We start from the raw sequence: 24,873 nt of genomic DNA on the forward strand, positions 1-24,873 counted from the left end.
AGATGCTGCCAGATCTGCTGAGGCTTTCCAGCAACTTCTGTTCTTTTTTCCCCCTGTATCTGGGGAGTTGTGAATAGTGCTGAATTATTGATGGACATCCCCACTTCTGAATTTCTGATAAACGAGGTGGTCATGGATGAAGTAGCTGAGGATGGTTGGGCCAAGGGCACTACCCTGCAGAACTCTTGCAGAGATGCTCTGGAGCTGAGATGACTGACCTCTAAATAACACAATCAATTTCCTCTGTGCCATGTATGACTCCAGCCAGTGTTTGACAGTGAGGTAAGATATGCTTCCTTAAAGGTGTATATCATAGCATCCAGCATCAAGGTGCTAACCACTTAAAACCAGGTCTGCTGTGTGGCATATATCACTCATATGCCTCACACCTAACAGCAGATTCCTGATAGCATAGAAAGGAGATTGAGGGTAATGAAACTATGAGATGTAGGATGGTGATAGCTGAGTGAATATTTAACTAGATAAATAAGAATTAGGTTTAATGTCTGCCTAGCATGTTATTTATTAGCTTCTATCTGAAAAGACTTTGCTAGTACTGGAATTTTTCAATGATTCTTTGTGAAAGCTGATATGAAAAATCTATTCAAGATAAATGATCTATGCCGAATGTTTAGAATAGATCAAAACTGAAAGAACTGCAGATGCTGTAAATCAGGATCAAAAACAAAGTTGCTGGAAAAGCTCAGCAGGTCTGGTGGCATCTGTGAAGGAAAAAACAGAGTTAACATTTCAGGTCCGGGACCCTTCCTCAGAGCATAATTGGCATAATGTGCAGAACAGTAAGCACAAACATCATCTGAGGAAGGGTCACAGGACCCAAAACGTTCACAGGACCCAAAACATTAGCTCTGTTTTTACCTTCACAGATGCTGCCAGGCCCATTTAGAATAGATCATTTATCTTTTCATTGCCCATCCATAATCTGACCTATTAATTAAAGAATTTGAAGAATCCTTTTGGTTCCTTTTCTGAATTCTGAAATGTTTTCCTTATCCTCATTCGTCTTTTGGTTGAACCCAATCCAAACAATTTTAGTTTCCTTGTATCTTTTAAAGTAATTTCAGTTTGATAGTCTTAGTGACTTGTGTTCTCTAGTTTTTGTTGTGTTTAACTCCTGTTATCCAACAACAGGAAAATAATCTTTATTCTCCATCCTGCATGATAGTATTAAATCCTCTAGACTTTCCATTTGATCCATATACAAATCTGTTTCCCCAATTAATTTCAACAAGAGATAGTAGGAACTGCCGATGCTGGAGAATTTCTGAAGAAGGGCCTCGACCCAAAATGTCAGCTTTCCTGCTCTTCTGATGCTGCTTGGCCTGCTGTGTTCATCCAGCTCCGCACTGTGTTATCTAATATCAACAAGACTTCTTTCTCCCCCCTAAATCAGTTAGTACCTTTAAATGTTGCCTGTGTGCCTCAGCATATTTGTCTCTGGTTTCTTTAAATTGGCCCAGACCTCCCTGTTCAATTTGCCTGATGTTGAAATCCATACAGCCTGATGTCCTACAGCATTTTTTTATCTGGCAAACAGCTTTCCATCCAGCTGCTCAACTCTACCAATTGCAAATTGTAATTTACTTCCCACCCAGTTACTGCAACTCTGATCCATCCAAATTGCTTCAATCTTGCCTTGTCTACTGCTATTCTGACCACTTCAATTGCTGAGAAACTATATTTCACATTTACTGGTATTATTCTCACTCTTTTGATAGTTACTGTGTTCTTCTGTAGATGTTGAGTCATTCATATGCTCTTTCTGTAATTGTTATAACCTTTCTGATTTCCTGACTGGTAGGGTTGGTTAGCTCAGATGGTTAGATTCCTACAATGTAGTACAGAATTGTGCTAAAAGCAGATGTTTGATACCCCAGAGATAATGGGAACTGCAGATGCTGGAGAATTCCAAGATAATAAAATGTGAGGCTGGATGAACACAGCAGGCCAAGCAGCATCTCAGGAGCACAAAAGCTGACGTTTCGGGCCTAGACCCTTCATCAGAGAGGGGGATGGGGAGAGGGAACTGGAATAAATAGGGAGAGAGGGGGAGGCGGACCGAAGATGGAGAGTAAAGAAGATAGGTGGAGAGAGTGTAGGTGGGGAGGTAGGGAGGGGATAGGTCAGTCCAGGGAAGACGGACAGGTCAAGGAGGTGGGATGAGGTTAATAGGTAGCTGGGGGTGCGGCTTGGGGTGGGAGGAAGGGATGGGTGAGAGGAAGAACCGGTTAGGGAGGCAGAGACAGGTTGGACTGGTTTTGGGATGCAGTGGGTGGGGGGGAAGAGCTGGGCTGGTTGTGTGGTGCAGTGGGGGGAGGGGACGAACTGGGCTGGTTTAGGGATGCAGTAGGAGAAGGGGAGATTTTGAAACTGGTGAAGTCCACATTGATACCATATGGCTGCAGGGTTCCCAGGCGGAATATGAGTTGCTGTTCCTGCAACCTTCGGGTGGCATCATTGTGGCACTGCAGGAGGCCCATGATGGACATGTCCTCTAGAGAATGGGAGGGGGAGTGGAAATGGTTGGCGACTGGGAGGTGCAGTTGTTTGTTGCGGACTGAGCGGAGGCTTGGGGACCGCTTTGCAGAACACCTCCGCTCAGTCCGCAACAAACAACTGCACCTCCCAGTCGCCAACCATTTCCACTCCCCCTCCCATTCTCTAGAGGACATGTCCATCATGGGCCTCCTGCAGTGCCACAATGATGCCACCCGAAGGTTGCAGGAACAGCAACTCATATTCCGCCTGGGAACCCTGCAGCCATATGGTATCAATGTGGACTTCACCAGTTTCAAAATCTCCCCTTCTCCTACTGCATCCCTAAACCAGCCCAGTTCGTCCCCTCCCCCCACTGCACCACACAACCAGCCCAGCTCTTCCCCCCCACCCACTGCATCCCAAAACCAGTCCAACCTGTCTCTGCCTCCCTAACCGGTTCTTCCTCTCACCCATCCCTTCCTCCCACCCCAAGCCGCACCCCCAGCTACCTATTAACCTCATCCCACCTCCTTGACCTGTCCGTCTTCCCTGGACTGACCTATCCCCTCCCTACCTCCCCACCTACACTCTCTCCACCTATCTTCTTTACTCTCCATCTTCGGTCCGCCTCCCCCTCTCTCCCTATTTATTCCAGTTCCCTCTCCCCATCCCCCTCTCTGATGAAGGGTCTAGGCCCGAAACGTCAGCTTTTGTGCTCCTGAGATGCTGCTTGGCCTGCTGTGTTCATCCAGCCTCACATTTTATTATGTTTGATACCCCTACTGGTTGAGGTAAGCTATGGACCTGCTTGCTCACCCTGCCTGAGAGTCGAAGGCAATAGCCAGTCCCTACTGTCAAAACTGTGAAGAAAAGGGCTTAGCATCAAGTATCAGCAGGTAATTAGCCAAGGATCGGTTTCTGAGCAGAGTTCACATGACCTATTTACGACTATAACCACTCATTGTATGCTTGAAAATTTAATTTTGTTTCAGGAGGGCAACTTCTTTCTGTGCATTGATCCTGATGTAATATGTTCTGCAATCAGCATTCTTTTTTCTGGGCTGCCAACATCAACACATCTGGTTCTTAGCAAAAACTAAACAACCTAAAGCAGCACGCAGAGCAGTGATTGTAAATATGTCCAAGTGAAGGTCACAGTGGCCAAAGGCATCACTGACTGGAATTAGGAAATGAAGCCCTAGAAAGACATGTTATGATGCCAGAGTCTCCCAATATCTGCTGTAAAATGTAAATAACGTTGCAAAATTATGTCGATCTGCTACTCTGAAGTAGACTCAATACTTTTTGTAACTTCTTAAATGCACCAAGGCCAAGTCAGGAAAGGGTAGGCCTATTTCATTCTAGACTATCTTACTGTTGCTCCCTGCAACCTATTCATCTTAGGTCACAGCCCTACACTGCTACAGTTCTCAGAGAACAGTTGTCCAGCAAATATCCTTTTGAATACACTTACAAGCTCAGGATAATGGATTTTGTTTTACATCTGATAGATTATCTCTTGGCTTGCAATTTGTCTGAGTGAAATTTATGATTTCGGCTATAAATGGCACAATGCGCAGAAAAGTAGGCACAAGCGTTATCTAAGTCCCAAACAGCAGCAATCCTTCCATAAATGACCATTCTATAAATACAAAACACAAGAAAGTCTATTTAACAGATACAGATGAGCGAGCTGGAGCACCTTACCAAAATGATCCAATGCACAATTCTCACTTGGGTATCCATCCTTGTAATACCTTCTTGAGAGAACTGTTTGCATCAGCATTCATCTAAAGACATGCATCCCACTGGCTGTATTCCCGAATAGCTGTGCCCTTTCTATTCAATGCCCAGTGACCTGCTCATCTCTACACAGGTTACTTTGTCAAGCGGTCACAATGGCAGCCCGTGCTTAACAACATCTTACAATTCACAGTTCCATGGCAACAATACACTTGTGGTTTTCTCTCAGCAGTAAGGAAATACTTGATGTGCCACAAGTTTATTGGGAAAAAAGTTAACAAAAGCATTACTTTGTTGCTACATGTTGGTATGAGACACACGCCCCATGCTGCAAAAATATGTTTTAAAGTTATTTTTAACTACCTCAAACCATTGACTCCTCTCTCCAGGAAGCTGAATAAAGAAAGCATTTTTTCTGGGTCTCATTGCCTGTTCGCTAATTGTTTTCAGATGAACAGCACATTGAGCAAATACAATGCCTAAGGTTCCAACACCAACCTGTTTGATAAAAGTCACCAGCATTTTCCGGATCTGAACGCTGTACAGCTGATCTGCGGTACACCACATGAACTCGACCCTTCTCTTCTTCCTCTGCTTGCTTGCCCTTTTCTCGTGGCTCAATAAAATATTCCTCCTGATCTGTTTGGATCATTCCAGCCTGGGGACAGAGTCAGAAAAATGACTTACAAACAGGTCCAAAACAAGTATTCCAAGTCAAATACTAATTTGGGGAAGGGTGAAAGAATTCAAAGGCATGAGATGTGCCCACTCCAATTATACATTTGGAATGTAATTCACTCCCACTTCAAAATATGTGCAAAATGTAATTAGTTTTAAAAATCCTCAAAGCCATTCTTCAAAGTTTTTTCCTGGGAAAGTTTATTTACAGATTTGCAAATGTGAAATTTAAGTAACTAGCAGAGCAAGAGTTTATTTAACGTCTGAAAGTACACGAGACACTCGCTTGAAGATGCATTTGAAGCCGCACGTACATATATCACCATATATGCATTAGTGGCTCTTGAATTTTGGGACCCCTACAGTGCAGAAAAAGAGTCCATTCAGCCCATCAAGCACTGACCTCTGAACAGCATCCCAACCAGAGCCAACTCCCCCCACCCCATACCCGTAAACCCACTTTCACCATGGCTAACCCACTGATTTAACCTGCACACCCCTGGGTACTCCTGGGCAAGTGATATAAGCACAGCTAATTCACCTAGCCCACACATCTTTGGGCTGTGGGAGGAAACGAGAGCACCTGCAGGAAACCCAGACAGACACAGGGAGAATGTGCAAACTCCATACAGTCATTTAAGGCTGGAATCAAACCTGTGTCCCTGCTGCCATATTGCAGCAGCGCTACCTACTGTGCCATCACGATGCCTCTAAATTGTGAAGAATTTGACGGATAAACATGTTAAAAATTTTGGTCTGTTGGTGTGTGGTTTGGTAAGCAGAGAACACTGATTCACAAAAGAACTAGGCTGTTGCATTGATGTGGCATTTAATCAAAAGCTGCTGTAATCAGACTGAGGAGAAAGTTTCAAAACCAAATTGCACATAATCTAGAAAACAGATGATTTGCAGAACTAGAGCAGAAAAGTGGGAGTAATTGAATTGCTTTCAAAAAGCCAGCAAAGGCTGGACGGGCTGAGTGGCCTCTGTGTGTTACACATTTCCATGGGACTATCAAATAGACTAAGGCAGAATTTTGAGGCCGGGTGATTTATTTTGTTTAACATGAATCACATTTTATATCCATATTGCTGCGTCTGAATTTTGGACAAACAATTGCTCTAATGCTTTCACCATTCCAGAAAGACATTCTAAAGTGACAGCCATTGTGCTAAATCATGGAATTGGTTTTTAATTTCCTGTGAAAAGTCTCATCTTAAATTATGTGCTCACTTTCTGAAATAAGATTTGAGCCCATGGCATTTTCCTTCAGAGGTGAGAGTTCTATCAATAGAACAACACTGGCCCTACCACCAAAATTATTATTATTAGTATTACTAATTCCTCCTACAATTACATTGTTAATCCTCATTGCAGGGATTATGTTTGCTATGCAAGTCCACAAATCATCTTGTACTCTCTTTGTTTAAGACATCATTCAGGAGACTTTTTTCCCAAACTTTGTTCCTTTTCTGTTTATGTAGGTTCTTCCCAAGTTGAGAACACAGCAAGTAAAATTACAGACCTTGAACACCACAGAAGACTATACCCAACATTTTCACTAGTTCATTGTATATTAATCTCCACCAATATTGTATGACACGGTTCAGACAATGGCTCAGCTCTGAGTTTCTCAACCATCCCCTTCTCAGCTCAGGTACCCAAACGTACCTCCAGTGGAATTTTTTTCTTGCTTCCATTTTTTTTAAAAAACACATTTGGTCTCCAATGTTTATGCTCTATAGCTTTCTAGTAATCACTCCATTAATTTTATGTCAACAGTGTAATGAATTTCTGTCGTGGTTCATTTCATTTGCTTTGAAACTTCCCCTGGGATCAGAATAATTTCCACATGCACAAGGTGTTTTGAAGCTAAATGCCCTAGTTGCTATTTCTTCACTGGCATGACTGGGTTTGCTCTCTGCGGTTACTACGCTACAGCATGATTCCTTGATAATTTCTTGCATAATAACTGCAACATAACAGAAGTCTTTTTTTTTAATTCATTCCTGAGATGGGCATCACTGGCCAAATGAGAATTTTATTGCTCATTCCTAGTTACCCTTGTGGTTAACCTTGTCCTTGAACTGCTCCAGCCTGTGTTACAAAGGTTCACTCGCAATACAGTTGGATAAGGAGCAATGCAATTTTCACATTGTACAGTGAAAAGAGTGATGATACATGTTTAGGTCAGAATGGTGTGTGGCCTAGTAGATGACACTGTTCTCAAGCACCTGCTCTCATTGCACTCCTAAGTGTTGCCAATTACGGCCTTGTGACGGATTAGTAAAGAAGGCTTTCACTGCTGGCTCCATGTAAGTCATATATCATCAAGCTATGACACTCTCTTGGTGGACAAATAGATATGAGTCCAATATAGCATTGTTGTATTTGGTCTTTCTACTGAACCACTTAGCTCCAAGGAAAATCCAAGTTTGTCTGCCTTCTAATGAAGGTATAGCTAATTATTTTTGAGACTCTGTATATGCTGTTAAGGGAGAGGCAGTTTCAGTATCAATAAGGACATGTTAGTATGAAAAAGCCACATGAAACTGTGTTGAGTCTCTCCTGCTCTGCAATTTACTCACATAAATAGGATATTTGTGAAACCTACTAGCAGAACAACAGAAGTTGCTTCAAGGGGAGAGTTCCTGGTGTAGAAAAAAATAGATTCAGTCCATTCCAGTGTTTTATGAACCAGCATTCTGGCCATTACAATCTGTTGTCTCATTTTGGACATTGAGAGGTTGACCTCCCAACATTTGGGTGGAAGCATGGGTCAGGATCAGGGCTATAGAAGGGTTTGCTTGAGTTAGTGGTCTTTATTTCTATCAGTGAGAGTTCACAATGGGTGCGGAAGTAGGCCGCTAATACTATTTTGATGACACTCCCTTGATGAAGAGATCATTTCCAAGATGGCTGGTCTTTGTTTACTTTTCTGCTTTGGACTGACTTCCCTTTCAAAACTCACATGAAAATAAGTCAAGTACCTAGGCTATGACTACAGGCTCTCTGCACTGCAGCACTAAGACACAAACTCTGTCTGGAGGTTACTCTGTATTATGTTGTAGTTTATCCAATCGGAGACCTTCAAGTAAACAGAATTCACATACCTCATTTGTGTTATAATTAGATAACACAAGAATATTATTACATGGTGTGGAATATTTCCCTTCTAAAATGAAATTAGCTTTAAAGGCACAAATGTCAAGAAGTGCAACAGTAAATAAAATATAACAGCAATTCAGAAGTTCCCACAAAACAGAAAATTAAAAGGAAAAAAGATTCTTTTGCAAACTGAAAATATCTCCAAGCTGGCCTGTACTATGCAGACAGCCAGCGGTTTCAAACCCACCCTATCTAAAGGCCACTTCAAATGTGTAATGCCAGCAGGATTGAGTCCCGCACTGAACAAAATACAAACAACAAATAAAAGGAATTCAGGAATTGTGCAGAGTCAACAGAACCAGCCCTAAAACAAGTTTCAAATGATGAAAAGGAACACCAAATGTAATGCTGAATGCACAAAAACAGTGAACAAAGTAAATATATAAAGTGAAAAGAAAAATTAACATAAGGATGAATACCAAATCGCCCACCATGAATTGGAAACCACTGATCAACTATCCAAATACAAACATTTTAAACAAAGGATGTAGTGATACATCATAGACCAAGCAGTTACGTGGAACTATATCAGAGATAATGGGAACTGCAGATGCTGGAGAATCCAAGATAATAAAGTGTGGAGCTGGATGAACACAGCAGGCCCAGCAGCATCTCAGGAGCACAAAAGCTGACGTTTCGGGCCTAGACTCTTCATCAGAGATGGGGGTGGGGAGAGAGTTCTGGAATAAATAGGGAGAGAGGGGGAGGCGGACTGAAGATGGAGAGAAAAGAAGATAGGTGGAGAGGAGAGTATAGGTGGGGAGGTAGGGAGGGGATAGGTCAGTCCAGGGAAGACGGACAGGTCAAGGAGGTGGGATAAAGTTAGTAGGTAGGAGATGGAGGTGCAGCTTGGGGTGGGAGGAAGGGATGAGTGAAAGGAAGAACAGGTTAGGGAGGCAGAGACAGGTTGGACTGGTTTTGGGATGCAGTGGGGGGAGGGAAAGAGCTGGGCTGGTTGTGTGGTGCAGTGGGGGGAGGGGACGAACTGGGCTGGTTTAGGGATGCGGTGGGGGAAGGGGAGATTTTGAAGCTGGAGAAGTCCACATTGATACCATTGGGCTGCAGGGTTCCCAAGCGGAATATGAGTTGCTGTTCCTGCAACCTTCGGTTGGCATCCTTGTGGCACTGCAGGAGGCCCATGTTGGACATGTCATCTGATGAATGAGAGGGGGAGTTAAAATGGTTCGCGACTGGAAGGTGCAGTTGTTTATTGCGAACCGAGCTGAGGTGTTCTGCAAAGCGGTCCCCAAGCCTCCACTTGGTTTCCCCAATGTAGAGGCAGCCACACCGGGTACAATGGATACAGTATACCACATTGGCGGATGTGCAGGTGAACCTTTGCTTAATATGGAAAGTCATCTTGGGGCCAATTCCTCCGCCTCCGCCGCGTCTGCTCCCACAATGAGGCATTCCACTCACGCACACCCCAGATGTCCAAGTTCTTCAAGGACCGCAACATTCCCCCAGCAGTGGTCGAGAACACTCTTGACCGCGTCTCCCACATTTCGCACAACACATCCCTCACACCCCGCCCCCGCCACAACCGCCCAAAGAGGATCCCCCTCGTTCTCACACGCCACCCCAGCAACCTCCGGATACAACGCATCATCCTCCAATACTTCCGCCATCTACAATCCGACCCCACCACCCAAGACATTTTTTCATCCCCACCCTTGTCTGCCTTCTGGAGAGACCACTCTCTCCGTGACTCCCTTGTTCGCTCCACACTCCCCTCCAACCCCACCACACCCGTCACCTTCGCCTGCAACCGCAGGAAATGCTACACTTGCCCCCACACCTCCTCCCTCACCCCTATCCCAGGCCCCAAGATGACTTTCCATATTAAGCAGAGGTTCACCTGCACATCCGCCAATGTGGTATACTGTATCCATTGTACACGGTGTGGCACCTCTACATTGGGGAAACCAAGCGGAGGCTTGGGGACCGCTTTGCAGAACACCTCTGCTCGGTTCGCAATAAACAACTGCACCTCCCAGTCGCGAACCATTTCCACTCCCCCTCCCATTCTTCAGATGACAGGTCCATCATGGGCCTCCTGCAGTGCCACAAGGATGCCACCCGAAGGTTGCAGGAACAGCAACTCAATTTCCACTTGGGAACCCTGTAGCCCAATGGTATCAATGTGGACTTCACCAGCTTCAAAATCTTCCCTTCCCCCACTGCATCCCACAACCAGCCCAGTTCATCCCCTCCCCCCACTGCATCACACAACCAGCCCAGCCTGTCTCTGCCTCCCTAACCTGTTCTTCCTCTCACCCATCCCTTCCTCCCATCTCAAGCCGCACCTCCATTTCCTACCTACTAACCTCATCCCACCTCCTTGACCTGTCCGTCTTCCCTGGACTGACCTATCTCCTCCCTACCTCCCCACCTATACTCTCCTATCCACCTAGCTTCTTTTCTCTCCATCTTCGGTCTGCCTCCCCCTCTCTCCCTATTTATTCCAGCACCCTCTCCCCATCCCCCTCTCTGATGAAGGGTCTAGGCCCGAAACGTCAGCTTTTGTGCTCCTGAGATGCTGCTTGGCCTGCTGTGTTCATCCAGCTCCACACTTAGTTATGTGGAACTGGTTAGGCAAGCTGCAAAAGTATGCATTTCAGCTGGTAATGAGAGGCATAGATGTGTCAATACTTCTGACTTTACTGAAGAGGACCAGAAAGATCCTGCAAAGATATTCAAACAGCAGAAGATTAGCTGCATGTAAAAATTAACATTAGAATTAATCACTTAGAATTAATTTCTTCAAGGCGAAAGCCTGTGGAATTAATGGATTTATGCATCAGTCGATGCTATACAGAGGCAATGAATGCGACTATTCAGATGTTGAAATTTTGCAGCCGATAATGAAATTGATGATTGTTTCAACATCTATCAAAGCATTCCAAAAGAAGCTCTTGGAAGAAATGAATGCTCATAGTATTTATTCACCACTAACCAATGGCAGAAACCATGAAGCCACTGTAGTTTGACAACAGCAGCTGCAAGCGTCAAATGCAGCAAATGCTACTAGCCGGGCCACAAAATGCAAGCAAGTTGTGGAAGAAGAGTCGAGTATTGCATCCACTATGAAGCTCTCATGCATTCCAACAGCTAGGCAAGGCGTGCTGTACAAAGGGGCACTGAACCTGCTTGTGCAAGATATTTGGTTCCAAAGGTTCAGCAAGAAGATGCAATATCTGCATGCATGATTCATTTACATGTTGACTTCTTCAACGTACATCACCCCTAATGTGCCATGTTTGGAACTAAGTGGGGAGCCATAGGGCTATTGCAAGTGTGATTCCCTACATGGAGTACAGGATCACTAATGAGTCAGTTGTCATAAGATTTTGTAAAATCAACCAATTGGACAGGAATGTAAAAAACAATGCCACCATCGCTAGCATCCCAAAATTTGTTTCAATCAAAGTCATGAGAATCTTAACTGTAAAACCCAACTAGTCTAGAATCTTCACAGAAGGAAAGAATTACTTTTACATGGTATTGCAATTGCACAATTAATATCTTGGATAATCTACTGACTAAGCTGAGTTGATGACAACAGACCTACATCATTCTCAATACAAAGGATGGCTCGGGAGTTTAGCTTTTTATCTTCCATAGTCAATCACAAAACTTTTTAATACACACCGACTTCACAAGACTTTTTGCTGTTCCTATATTTTAACTATTTTTCCTGCCCCCTTCTTCACTGTAGTCATTTCTCAAGTTTTTCAATTCCTGTTTGCATCCTCGCATTTTGTTGGATATTTGTAATATTCTGTTTCCTTGCGAGTGTCAGAAACAACAAAAAGATACAAGAAATTTCCCAATGCAAGAGATTTAGAGAAATAATCATTCAATTTCAATTAGCTACACTGCCTAAATTAACCCAGAAGTTTTTTGTTTAAAGGCATCTGGATGGGTACATGACAAGGAGGCTTTAGAGAGATATGGGCCAAATGCTGGCAAATGGGACCAGATTAATTTAGGATATCTGATCAGCACGAATGAGTTAGACCGAAGGGTGTGTTTCCATGCTGCGCATATCTGTTTCTACTCTTCAAACCTAGTCCTTTCATTCATATATAAAATCATATTATCCAAGAGGAAAGCTACCACATAAAATAAAACACTAACTTCCAGATTTATTTGTGCTTGAGCCCTTTTGTTTTGCTTAAAGTAGGTTTGAATTATTTTATTTAATATGCACTCAACCAATACATATCCGTGACCTTCGCAGGCACCCTCCTCACCTAGCCCTAAGAATGACCTTGCCTTTACAAACAAACTGACAACCAAAGCCTCCAGATTCAGTCTGGGAAATGCTCTCATTAAATTCACTTGCACATTTGCCACTGTTCTACAGATAACAGCTAGCTGAGTCTTCCAGCTAAGTATCTTGCCTGGTAATAGACATTTTGCGATTGCGTTACTGAAAGAAGCAAAGCCTTGCAAAATATTCCTTAGGACGACTGCACTTGTGTGTGCAACCCAGGAGCAAACTGCCAAGAAAAACATTTTATGGACATTTTATGGGTGCTAAGCAGGATGCAGCAAGAGCTGTGATGAAAGTTGTTAAATAGAATCATAGATTCATACAGTACCAATGGAGAGCCTTTGATCCATCATGACTGCCCTTGCTCCTTGAAAAAGTGTTCCAATTACTATGATTCTCCTGTTCCTTCACCATAAATGCACAACATTTCCTTTTTTTTAATGAATAATAATTTTTGGAAGTTACAGCTTTTGAAGCTATATAAAACAAACAACAAACAACTCTTAGGTTGACATACTTCACTGCATAAAATTAGAAATGCAGTTAGAAACAAGATTAACAATTAAAAATGCTGCAGTAAGCTCCAAACACTATCCTTTCTTCAGAAAGCACTCAGATGACTTTCACGGGGTTTGTGAAATGTTTTCGAGGAATCACAGGTGCCCAAGACAGCAGCAGGACATTAATCTAAGCAAAGTCATTCCAAGAAGGATTATGAGCTCTGTGTTCCATCAGCATTAGTATCCCAGAATCAGTGTCAGCCAACCAGACACTGCAGCCCTGCCAACACAAACATGTGGGATTCAGCTACAGAGGCCAACTTTCAGAGACAGGTCGTTCAGTCCAAACATTTTAAGAAGCTGGTAATAAATGTACATTTATTAACAAAGTGGAGCTATGCTGCAAAACAGGTTCAACTTAAACACTGGCACCTTTCACTATCTCGGGTGTGGAACTGAGCTATGTTTAAGTGGAATCTGCGCATGACTTTCTTTGGGAATACCTGCTGAATCCCGCTACCAAACTGCAAATGGAAGTCTTCAAAAGTACACAAGATTGTATGACTTATATGAAAAGGGGAAAAAGTAAAATGGAAATGCATCTTTTGCATCCATAATAAGTGAACAGTCACAGTGGAATCAACATTCTTTTTTAATCTGGCAAGCTGATTTTATAGACAAATGCATTGCTCTGATTTTGTAATCATCTCGGTTGCTTAATTTTACTCTGACTATACATGGCTAAGCTTTTTTTAAAAGGCTATAAAGAATACAATAAAATACAGATCCCAGAACTCCAACTCCATCATGTTCTCCCAATAAAATACTAAGCATCCCTGACTTGCTCCCTGATGATTAGCTAGAAACACAGCCAACAATGTGAACTGAATGTCTTTCACTCATGATAACAGTAGTCCACAGACAATATTGTGAGATTTTAATGAAATTGAGGGGGTAAAATGTGTCATGATCTCTGTAGAATAACTGTCTGAATTTATATAAACCCTTCAGTATTGGAAAACATCTAGTGTTCAATGTAAGTCAGTGAGAACAAGGGTAATTTTGAATGCCGTTGCACTCCATTCACTAATTGTGTCTGAGGTCAAATCTCTCTAAATGATTCTTTGATGGTCTTTGCATAATATTAGTATTCTGGTTATTTGTTGATAAACCCATGTTTGAAAACTGGAATTCCAATGAGAAAGCTCTTTTCAGAGTGTTATCGTCTGATTGATAGATCCCGAAACCTTAAGTGCTAATGACAATTGAGATCAACTGATTGCAATCTGTGTTCCACTTTTGAAGCAATATAAAACAAACAACAGGATGTCTCTGGCCCAAGCTTAGAGTGAAGTGTTAGAACTGATCAAGTAAGTTAGATATCAGTATCTCCGTTCCATATTACTGCCTATTCAGAGAGAGAAAGCAAAAATAACTTGCATTTGTGAAGTCTATGGTCTCAAGTATGTATTTACTGAAAAGGAATGTAAATCCCTGTGTGAGGGACCAAACAAAATTCCACTCCCTACAGGAACAATGATTTCAAATTCTAACTGCAACATATGCCGGATTGGGAACACAGATCAGGGATGATGAGGCTGACTGTAATGAGGAATACGTGCTGACTTGGGAATTTAATGTGTTGCTAGTGGGATCTAGCTGGAAATTTTTTCTCCTGTTATAATTCAGATTAACAATCAGGCTGTGACCGAGAATTTTAAAACTGCAAACCAGTTGGAAAAGTTAGTGTAAATTGGAAGTTATCTGTCAAACAGTTGAAAGGCGTTGTCTAAATGGATGCTAATGACTGCGGTAGGAACTTGAGGTGGGGGCAGCTGCAGTTTGGGAGTGAGCCACAAAACCTCAATAAAACGGACAGTGTAGCAACAGCACCGTGAGTGAGAGTATGGAGACAACAAGGAATATCATGTGAGGAAAAGGAGGTGTTTTTTTTTAAATACCTTTTTGTCAGCCTCTAAAAGATGGTGAATTTTTAAACATGCTAATTGAATGAGCAGGTACATGATTGATTGGTGACTAGTAAGATTTTAACTCTCTAAATCATGTGCATCATTTCAACAGGTACAGGGAGATCCAAGAATTTGTTTAAATTTGCTGGTGTCTGCAGCTCTAGAAACATTAGCTCAGAGCTGGTGAACTAAAATTCACTGTATGAAAACACTGCAATGCATCAGGGAGAGCAAAGTCACACAGATACTTTAATCCTGGAGGACTCACATCCCTGAGGCCATGTACTTCTGATAGGACAGGTGGTCAGGGACAGGAAGGGCAGTCTGTATCACACGCAGGGATGAGATACCAGTAGATAGGAACATAGGAGCTTTTGTACCTACAATGTTCTAAGACAATGTAAAAGTTGTATGAGAACCACAAAATCTCTCTCAGTCACAACATACATAAAGAACACAAAGAAGTACTGCAAACAATTAGGAAGACAATTGGTCTGCTGGCCTTCAGTCCAAGGGTTTACAAAGACAAAGAAGGCAAGCTACAGTTGTATTGGGCCTTGGTGAAACTACACCTTGAATATAATCTCTATATAAGGAAGGATATACGCATCAAAAGCAGTATAACAAAGATTCACTAGGTGGGACCCTAGGTGGAGAGGGATACCCTTTGACAGGAGGCTGAGTAAATTTTATCCATGTTCTTTGGAGTTTAGAATAATGAGAGATGCTCTCATTGAAGTATTCAAACATTATGAAGGGGATTGACAGAGTAAATACTGAACCATTGGGTGGAATAGCCCTGGCCCCTGAACAACATGGCCAATGGTGAATCAGTTGGGTAATGATGAGGAGATGGGAAAAATTAGATTCTTGATGTTGAGAAGAAAACAAGTCAAATTTTCCATTTGAGGTTTCAACATTGGGGTGAGAACCTCAGTAGTGTAGAGTGAGGGCCTTACCTGCACGGAGTAACGTCCCTTCAGTAACTAATCGGGCCTCATTTTAATGTAGTTGGTTATTTACCGTGGAATGAAGACAAACTAGATGGGTAAAATTCCTGACCTGACAATTTGTGCAGGTGCCTGGTGGCCAGCTCACAGCTTGCTCCTCCAGGTTGGTCAATGTTCTCCCAACATCACACTCAATGAGCACTGACTGTCAATGCACCTCTAACCGACCTAAATCCATGGAAAGTGGCATCAGATATGCACTTGCCTCACCATCATCATTCTGTATCTCCGACGCACAAAACAGTTCACCACTTCAGTGCTACACTTTGGACCTCACCAACACATTTGCAAAGGTCCTGCAAAGGGAAGGCACCCACCTTGTGCATCAGAGCAGGATGTATCTGATTGGTCTCAGCTTTGCTTTCTTTGCATTCACTCACTTTGTACCTACCTGGATGTTCACAGTGTCTCTGTCTTATCTTGCCTTTTTGTGCATCTCCTGGTCATTCGGCCTTAGAGCCTCAGTCTGTCTTGCCTTGAAGTTCAGAGCTGATACAAAGCGAGACAGCTTATCATGTTTGCCAGCAGTGATCAGTCAAAGGATGGATTTGCTGCTGCACAGCACTGTATTATGTGAATCTCACACCAGCAGCTTGCAGCAAACACACTGTTGATGCTCATTCATGTCTCAAAGCCTAAAGGGTGCAGTCCACACACGAGCCAAGAGGGACTGCTTTTAGTCAGTGAGCCCCATCATAGTCAGTCAAGGGCAGAGTCCAATCTCACTCCAGGGGCTTGGACATGCTTGAGGTGATCAGGGTGAGAGACTACATATCACTACAATCCTGCAGCTGAGTGCAACCAGTCCAGGGATTAGCAGTAAATCAGATGGGGAGTTAAACAAAAGTTAGTCACAGTCTGGTCACTCATCACTCGGACTGGCCACCTTACGTTTGTGTGTGTGTGTGTCTGTGTGTGCGTGTGCGTGTGTGTGTCTATGTGTCAGTCTGTCAGGCCTGAACTCCCCTTCGTGACCAGTGTGCTGGCTCTGCTTGATCATGTTGTGTATTTCTAAATGCTCTGATTTTACATCCTTTTATAACAGGCTTTGATATTTTCCCAATGGCAGATGTTTTACCAATTGGGCTATTGTTACCAGTTTTGCCTCCTTCCCTTGTTAAATAAAAAAAGCTTTACATTGGAAAACTGCCAATTCCCTGGGACTTTTCCAGAAAATAAGGGTTTTTGGAAGATTACTACCAGTGCATCCACTGGCTTTGTAGCTATTTTCTTTAATATCCTGGGATTCATCAGATCCAGGATATATCTTGGTCTTCAGGCCCATGAGTTTCCCTATCATCTTTTCTCTGGTAATTGTTATTGTGTTTATTTCCTCTCACTCTTTTGCCCCTTGATTATTTAATAATTTTGGAATGCTATTCGTGCTTTCTACTGTGAAGATTGATGCAAAGTACTTATTCAGCCCTTATGCCATTACATGACTCCCTATTACTATTTCCCCAGCCTCTAAGAGTAAACTTTGGCTTCTCTCTTCCTTATTAAATATTTAAGAAGCTGTTACTATCCAATACATGAGATTGCAGACCCACTGTGGGCCGTTGGCTATCATCACATTGTGCCACTTTCCAGAGTGGATCTTATATAAAATATATAATGATATGACATTTGTACTTGCATCTGTATGAATTTTGGCATATAATGCATGTTATCCATTCCTGTGTTACACATCATTTGGATGCAGACACAAAATTTGAAGTCTTTGCATCCGTGTGCTATGTCAAATTGTCTGTCTATTGCCTGTGTGGAGTATACAAGCTGTAATGTTGCAGTTACAACTTGGACTTTGTTGAAATGCCAGTGTGCCATGTCTTTCATATTGTTCCTGATGGTTGGATCATCTGCACATGCCACTGAGAACTTTACTGGGGCTTTCGGGGCATTTGGACTTCTTGCACATTTTAGCCTAATGTCCTCTTGTAGAACACAACTTGCTCTTGTCACAAAATTCTACGCACTGCTTTGATCAGTCAGACAATCCACATCTCATTCATGACCTTGGCATTTTCCTATTCTTGTTGATAGTTGCAATAGTTGCTGCAGAGTCAAATACTTACAGGTGCTGCTAACCGCCTACAATTGTCTTTATAGATCCTGTTTTAAAACCGATTCAGTTGTGATCTGCCATTGAGAACATGGGAACAGGAGCAAGACATGCCTCATCCACCAAAAATATCACAGGCACCTCTTTCCAGGTTGATTTTGGCTACAGCGACCACCATTGATTTTGGTAGAGCCAAAGCTTTTCCAAGTGTATCCAGTTCATTCCATGTAACAACTTGGAGCCCAAATCAATCAACTGTCAAACTTTCTTAATTCACAGAGTACAGCCCTGGTTTGTTTAATCCAAACTCACAGCTTAACTCGTGGAGTCCAACAAACTACATTGAAACCCCAAGATATGTATCCTAAGGTGTAAAACCCAGAGCTAATCATAGTATTCCAGGCTTTGTACAGCTAAATAATTACCTCTCTCTCCTTGTTTTCTATTCCATTATCCCATTTGATTATTTTCCGCACTTGATGTTTCTATTGCTCAGCCAATGACTTAAGAATCGGATGCAATGCAGTAACTCGAATAAGAAATTGAAAGTACACTGGGAGCTTCCTCAGTGACTTTCTTCCCATTATTCAACCATAAGCTCAGACATAGAGATTGTACACTTATGGCTTTAGTATGTTCATTATCATAAGCAGTTCATCAAATAATGAAGCGGTCCTTGCCCATATGCAATTATTTCCAGGGTTGGGTTGAAAAGTGGTCAGTAATATTGGCTTCACACAATAGAATCTAATTACCTCCCACTGACATTCCAGGGCATTGCCACTGCCAAATCCCCCAGGCTCAGGCTTCTTAAGGTCAACCTTCAACATTTTGAGCAACCTGGCTACATCACCTCGCAATCTCTAAACCACAAGGGAACACAGACCAAGATTCCTGATACTTTTTTGAGGTTGTCATCATGGTTCATCAGGCGAAAATCAAAAATGCAAGAGGAAAACAGAAGATGTAGATGTCAACAAGCCAGACTGAACGCAGCAAGAATGGAGCGAGCATCTGCTCTCTGGGCTGTGAGTAAGTTCCAAAAGCATAGCTCCAATATTTTGGTTTTGAATCAGGGAAACATATTAGCCCCTTTAACAAATAACCCACCAAAGTTTGTGCTTGACCAGTTTCCCAGTCATTGTGAAGATACAAAACCAATCAACAAAAAGTTTAGGAATTCAACAACAATAGCACATGCAGAAGTTTCCCAGGGCCAGCTGTTACTACATTCTCCTACGTGCTGGAAAATCCAGTTAGAAAATAAATATCAAAAAGAAAGAGGCATCGGTACAGAATTGCTCCTTGAAGTAACACGGTAATATCAACAAGAATGAGAGGAAATCAAGCTGGAGTAATTACAAAATATGTGTTATGATTAAAATGACATCCATTCCTCCCAGAATGTTCAACAAATGATTCTCTGAAGCCTCCCAATAGAGTCAAAGGCTTGGAATTTAATGTTGCAATACACTGGCCGCCAAGGAAGTGGAGCAGCGGTTGCAATAATGTATGGTAAACCCACAAGTATGTGAAGTACATCTGATGGTGACTCCTTAGTATTGGGTCTCCTGATGATTTCATATCAGGAGGCATATTAATGACCTGCAAGGCAATTGATTTCAATTATAAATTCTTAAAGGGACAATCTACATACAAGCTGAAGCAGTTGGTGATGGTGAGGACAGATGATTAAGTCTTGCCATTGAAGATAAATGGTTAAAAACCTTGCTCTGTTTGAGCAACTACACCCTGACTGTGCCACTACATGCTTTAAGGACCTCAAGGAATATTGTGCTGCCTGACAATGGATTGACAAAGTCAACAATGGTCATCAAGGCAGCACGAAAGGAGGTGGCACAGGCTATCAGCATCAGGAACATGGAGATGTGCACCAGTATTCAATATAGAAAACATTTCAATGACCTATGGAAGGTGATGGTGGTGACAGAATCACAGAGTTTTGAGTGTGTGTCATCCCAAAACCTCTCACTCCACCTTCTTCAGCTAACCCCAGGATAACACTTCTCACACCAATTTACTTCGCAGGGGCCCCTTTCCCTTTGTCTCCACACATCTCCACACCTTCTTAATTTTGCATCTGTCTCTGACCTTCATCCTTTGCAATGTCATACCTCTCCCTCACGGTTACCTTCACCAGATGCTCTCCGCTCAGCTATTACTGTCGCTCACGGATCTCTCCCTCACCTACTCAGAGAAGGAGAGTATGAGGGAGAGGCAAAGAATTTGATTTGGCCTTTAGGTCATCTCAAGCTATTATGGAAGCACAGGCACAAAAAAATCAAAGGAATCTTTGTATCCCTGGCCATTAGTCAAACAGAACCTCCTGCCTACCAACTAGCTGGTGACAGAATTCCATATTAAACAGCCACACGGAATACAACACTCACTCATATTGAGTTGATGACAGAAGTTAATGAAACAGGATCTTGTCTATGTTAAAAACCTTCTTCCCTTGACTGTTTAAAGTAATGTCATGAATCTCCGGCACAGCCTTCAAGCGGCTCGCTGTTGGGTGTAGCATTATAACCTTATCTACTCAAGGAAGGTTGCACATCCCAAGGATGCAACATCCCAGCACTCATGCTGACCATGACCATGCTCAGGTACTCACGTCAACAGGACCAGTACAACCCCACTTTCACTGACTCCTGTGCATCACGGGCGAACAACATTAACTGGTGCAGAATGAAACAGCAGTGAAGAGGCTTTATCAGTGGACAACACAAGTTCAAACTCTACTCAGCCAGGCACAGTTGTTAAAGCTTAGGGACTGAGAAGGAACAGAGTGCTCTGGAATAGCAGCAGAGAATGTATAACATGCTGATTGGCATCCCAGCTTCACAGGATACGCTTGCAGACAGAATGAAGATCAAATTTTCAACTAATGACAATAATCTTTGAACCATAAAGGTGCCAGTATCGTTTGGTAGCCCCAACCTGTCAAAAAATCTGAAGCCTTGATTCTTACATCATAAACAGCGCTACACTTCCGAATCATTTTTTTAGCAGAAAGCCTTTCAGAACATCCTGAGGAAATGAAAGGCACTCCATAAATGCACATTCTTTCTTTCTATTTTCTAGCAAAGTTAGGAAGGGGAACCTGTTTAATATTTCCCTGGAGCTAACACAGCAAGACTGTCCTAGTCATCTCCTGTGCTGTGATTGCTATCATTCTACGAACACAGGATTCTGTGAATGCACTTGTCAGGATTTCCAATAAAGAAATTCCATCTCTGAGTAACAGCTGGATAACAGACACTGAAGTCTCATCAGGCAGCTCTGAACAACTAGCCATTGATGTGTATTCTGAGGAGACTGCAACCGCAGGCGAGACATGTGAAAACCTGATGTGTCTATGAGACCACAAGGAAGTGCTCTGTCCTACTACTGTTTCCTCAAAAGTGAAACCTGAAGGACATCCAACTCCTGTCAGTGATGAATCATCATGGGGCTAATACCCATCTTGTTCAAAAAAGGAAATTGCAGACACACAAACCTCAACAACTGAGGCAAAAGGCCAGCTTAATGGTTTGGGTTGACAGCTGCCAAAATAGAACAATGGGATGACACTGCAATTTCATTAGGCAGCAGGAAAAACACAGGTAAAAACTGAAGAACAGAAAAGAGAAAAAACTTGCATAGAACCGCACACAGATGACTCAGGAGATTCTGAAGCATAAGCATTCAATTAAGTACTTCAAGTGTAGCCTTTGTTTTTCTGTAAGAAATACAGAAGCCCATTTGTTCACAGCAATGTAACAACGACTGGATTATCTATCTCAATTATGTAGATTAAGGGATAGATATTAGGAGCATTTCCCTGTCCTTTTACTACCGTGAGGGTCCACTTCAGAGTGTAATCAGGAACCTGATTTAGCAAATCAAAAGGATGACAGCTCCCATAATGCAGTGCTCACGCCATCGTTCACTCAAATGTCAGCAAACAGTTTGTGCTCAGATTTCTGGATTGGGATTCAAACAACAGGTTTATATAGCCTCTTTAATATAGTAAAATGTTCAAAGTGCTTGATGATAATTTTAATCGAATAACATTTGACATCCAAGTCTTTAAGAAGAGAACAAAATAGATGACTACATTGGAGGAATGCTGAGACTTCAGAGGACATGAGAGCGATAGGAGTGGGAAAAACCATTGGAGGGGTTTGAAAATAAGATTGAGAATTTTAAACTGAGGTGTTGCTGGACTGGGACCATTGCCAGTCAGCAGGGTTAATGGCCTAACAAGACTTTGTGGAATCAGGGTATATACAGAGTTGCAGATGCAATGTCAGAGCTGAGGTGATGGCACAATGGTAGTGTCAGTGGATCAGTAACCCAGGGGCCCACACTAATGCTCTAGGGACATGGGCTCAACATGTGCCATGGCAGCTGGTGGCAACCATCAAACTTCCACTAATTGTTGCAAATACCCATTTGGCTCACTAAAGTCCTTTCGGAAAGAAAATCTGCTATCCTCATCTGTCTGGCTCCTGACCCATAGTAACGCGTTGACTCTTAACAGCCCACTGAAATGGCTTAACAAACAATTCAGTTTAAGGGCAATTCAGGAGGAGGAACAAATACTGGTATTTCCAATGACATTGCCATCAAAAGAATACATTTAAAAATTTGTTTTAAATGAGAGGCTGTCCAGAAGAGTACAGGAACAGTGTGGCCTAGAGGTGAAGGTATATATGAAAGTTTCAGCAGTGGATGAACTGACGCAATGAAGAGATGGGTGCTTTCATGAAAGTCAGAAGCAGGCGGTTTTAATGATGCAGAATATTTGTTGCGAGAAGCTAAGGAGAATGTTAAAATGAATGTCATGCTCGCAAGTGGTCTGAGTCAACTTTAGCAAAGAGAGGAATTAAATTGGTGGCAAGAAAAAAGAGATTGTGATTTGACTGAAAATAGTGTTTTACGGCTTACCTAACACTGGACAAATAGCATTACTAGAAATGAGTAGTGGCGAGTTGGAGTTGGGACTGTCAGTGTACAGGTAAGACTTATGTCAGCAAGAAGCAACATGTATCTGAAATGAGGAAGGGGGTCAAAGATCGAACTTTCAGGGTTTTGAAGAGATGTTATGTTAGGACATTCACTGGATAGGTACAGAACCAAGTAAGGTCAGTTCTAGCCAACTGGATGATAGAGGAGAGATATCAGGCAAGAATGTTGTGGTTAATCATGTTAAAAAGGGAAGCTGCTTCATCCTTCCTCACCTGGTCATAACATGTTCAAAGCGTGACTTAGAGGGGTTGATGTGAGTCTGGAAGGTGTCATTCTTTCTCAGTTCAATAGGATTCAGTATCCCAACCAGATCCAGAAAGCCATCACAATGTTTATTCCTCCAGAAGTGAACAATGTGGGGTGATTGAAGGTTTATTCAGCCCTGCCACCACCATCTTATTCCCTTTCCCGTGTTAACTGGCATTTTCATAAATGCCTTCTGACTTTTCTGTGCATATATTCTTCACATGAAGAGCAAGCTCAAACAACGAGCAGACGAATTCAATGCCAGGGGAGCAAATGCCATTTGAAGCAATCAATCACCAAGTGAAACCCACAAGTGGTGTCTATTTTGATTCCTGGGTCAGATCTGGGGCAGTAACACTCCAACACTAGCTGAATAAGAGCTGCTCTTCTGCAAACTGCAAAACTATCCCATCAACAAAACTGAAGTACTATTCCAGTTTTGTTTATTTTTCTTCCTTGGTCGTCTTTAGATAACCATATAATGGTGAGTAAGTAACAACTGAGGAGTCCCAAAAACACCATGTTAGTTTTGACCACCTGCTTTACAGAGCTCTCTAATTAACAAACTGAACTGATGCAATGAGTTAATTTGTTTGAGACATGATATAACAAGGCAGTGAAGATTTAATGGAAAACTATAGTTAGAGGTGGAAATGGATACAAATTCCTCTCACTGAGTATTGCTGAAACTTGCAACGATTTCCCAGGACACACTTAGCTCAATGTTCACTTATGGTGGTAACAATTTCTGGAAAAATATGCTGCTACACACCGGTATTAGGCAAATTCTGATGTAAATTCACTCCAGCTTGGAAAGAACCGCCTGTATTATAAATGAAACAGCATCCCTTAAGTAATGCAGCAAGGTAAGACTACCATGCAGTATAGCACCAAGTCATAGGCACCATAAAGCTGGAGCCTGCTAACCCATTTAAATTTTGCTGTTCATCCATGTCAAGCTTTCAGGCTATAAGAAAAGGCAAGTGTTTGTATTACACCTCGTATAACATCAGAAAATCCCAAAGCAGTTTACAGTTGCAATTCTAAAATGTGGCAGGTGGTTTACCTAAAGCAAAGTCCCACCAACAGCACTTTGATAATGGTCAGATAATCCATTTAATGATGCGTGAAGAGATGAACATTGAGCTGGGCATCAGTGAGATGTATGACCTTTGAAATAATTATATCCAATCCTTTATGACCATTTAAGGAAAGAGGGTATTCATTTAAAATCTCACCTAAAAGACAGTTTCTCAGAGTCCTGCCACTCACTGTTACACTGGAATGTCAACCTCAATATGACGGTCAAATCTCTGATGTGGGTCTAGAACCAACAAGCCATCTAACTCAGAAAGGAGTGTGATAACACAAAAACAACCCATGAGGTCTTGATGAAGCTCATAACAAGTTTATGAATGCCAGCTCCGCAACAAATGGCACATAGTGTACATGGAAACTGGGAAAAAGCAGATAAACTGTAGACACTCGAGTCCCACTGACGGCCTCAGAAACATCCGATCATATCAGAACCAGTAAGAAATAGAAAGAAGGCACGGAGCCCCCAAACTCAGATCTTACCTACATTTAATGTCTCCCCCCCCTTTCTAGTTTATTTTTATAATGCACGGTAAACACACAGTGTGGTCTCGTTCAAGTTCTGAAGTGAAGCTAACATTTTATCAAC

General features: G+C 42.4%; 1 protein-coding gene across 3 annotated transcripts in view; it reads right to left on the bottom strand.

The window, feature by feature from the left end:
• The window catches only part of LOC125450919 (A disintegrin and metalloproteinase with thrombospondin motifs 3), a 223,626-nt gene that overhangs the window by 181,688 nt on the left and 17,065 nt on the right, over positions 1 to 24,873 (bottom strand). For all 3 annotated transcript variants that reach the window (XM_048527310.2, XM_048527311.2, XM_048527313.2), the window contains one exon: positions 4,741 to 4,900. In XM_048527310.2, coding sequence (XP_048383267.2) covers positions 4,741 to 4,900 — 160 coding nt within the window. The remainder of the gene's footprint in view (positions 1 to 4,740; positions 4,901 to 24,873) is intronic.

The sequence above is a fragment of the Stegostoma tigrinum genome, chromosome 3, assembly GCF_030684315.1.
Source record: "Stegostoma tigrinum isolate sSteTig4 chromosome 3, sSteTig4.hap1, whole genome shotgun sequence".
Classification (NCBI taxonomy): domain Eukaryota; kingdom Metazoa; phylum Chordata; class Chondrichthyes; order Orectolobiformes; family Stegostomatidae; genus Stegostoma; species Stegostoma tigrinum.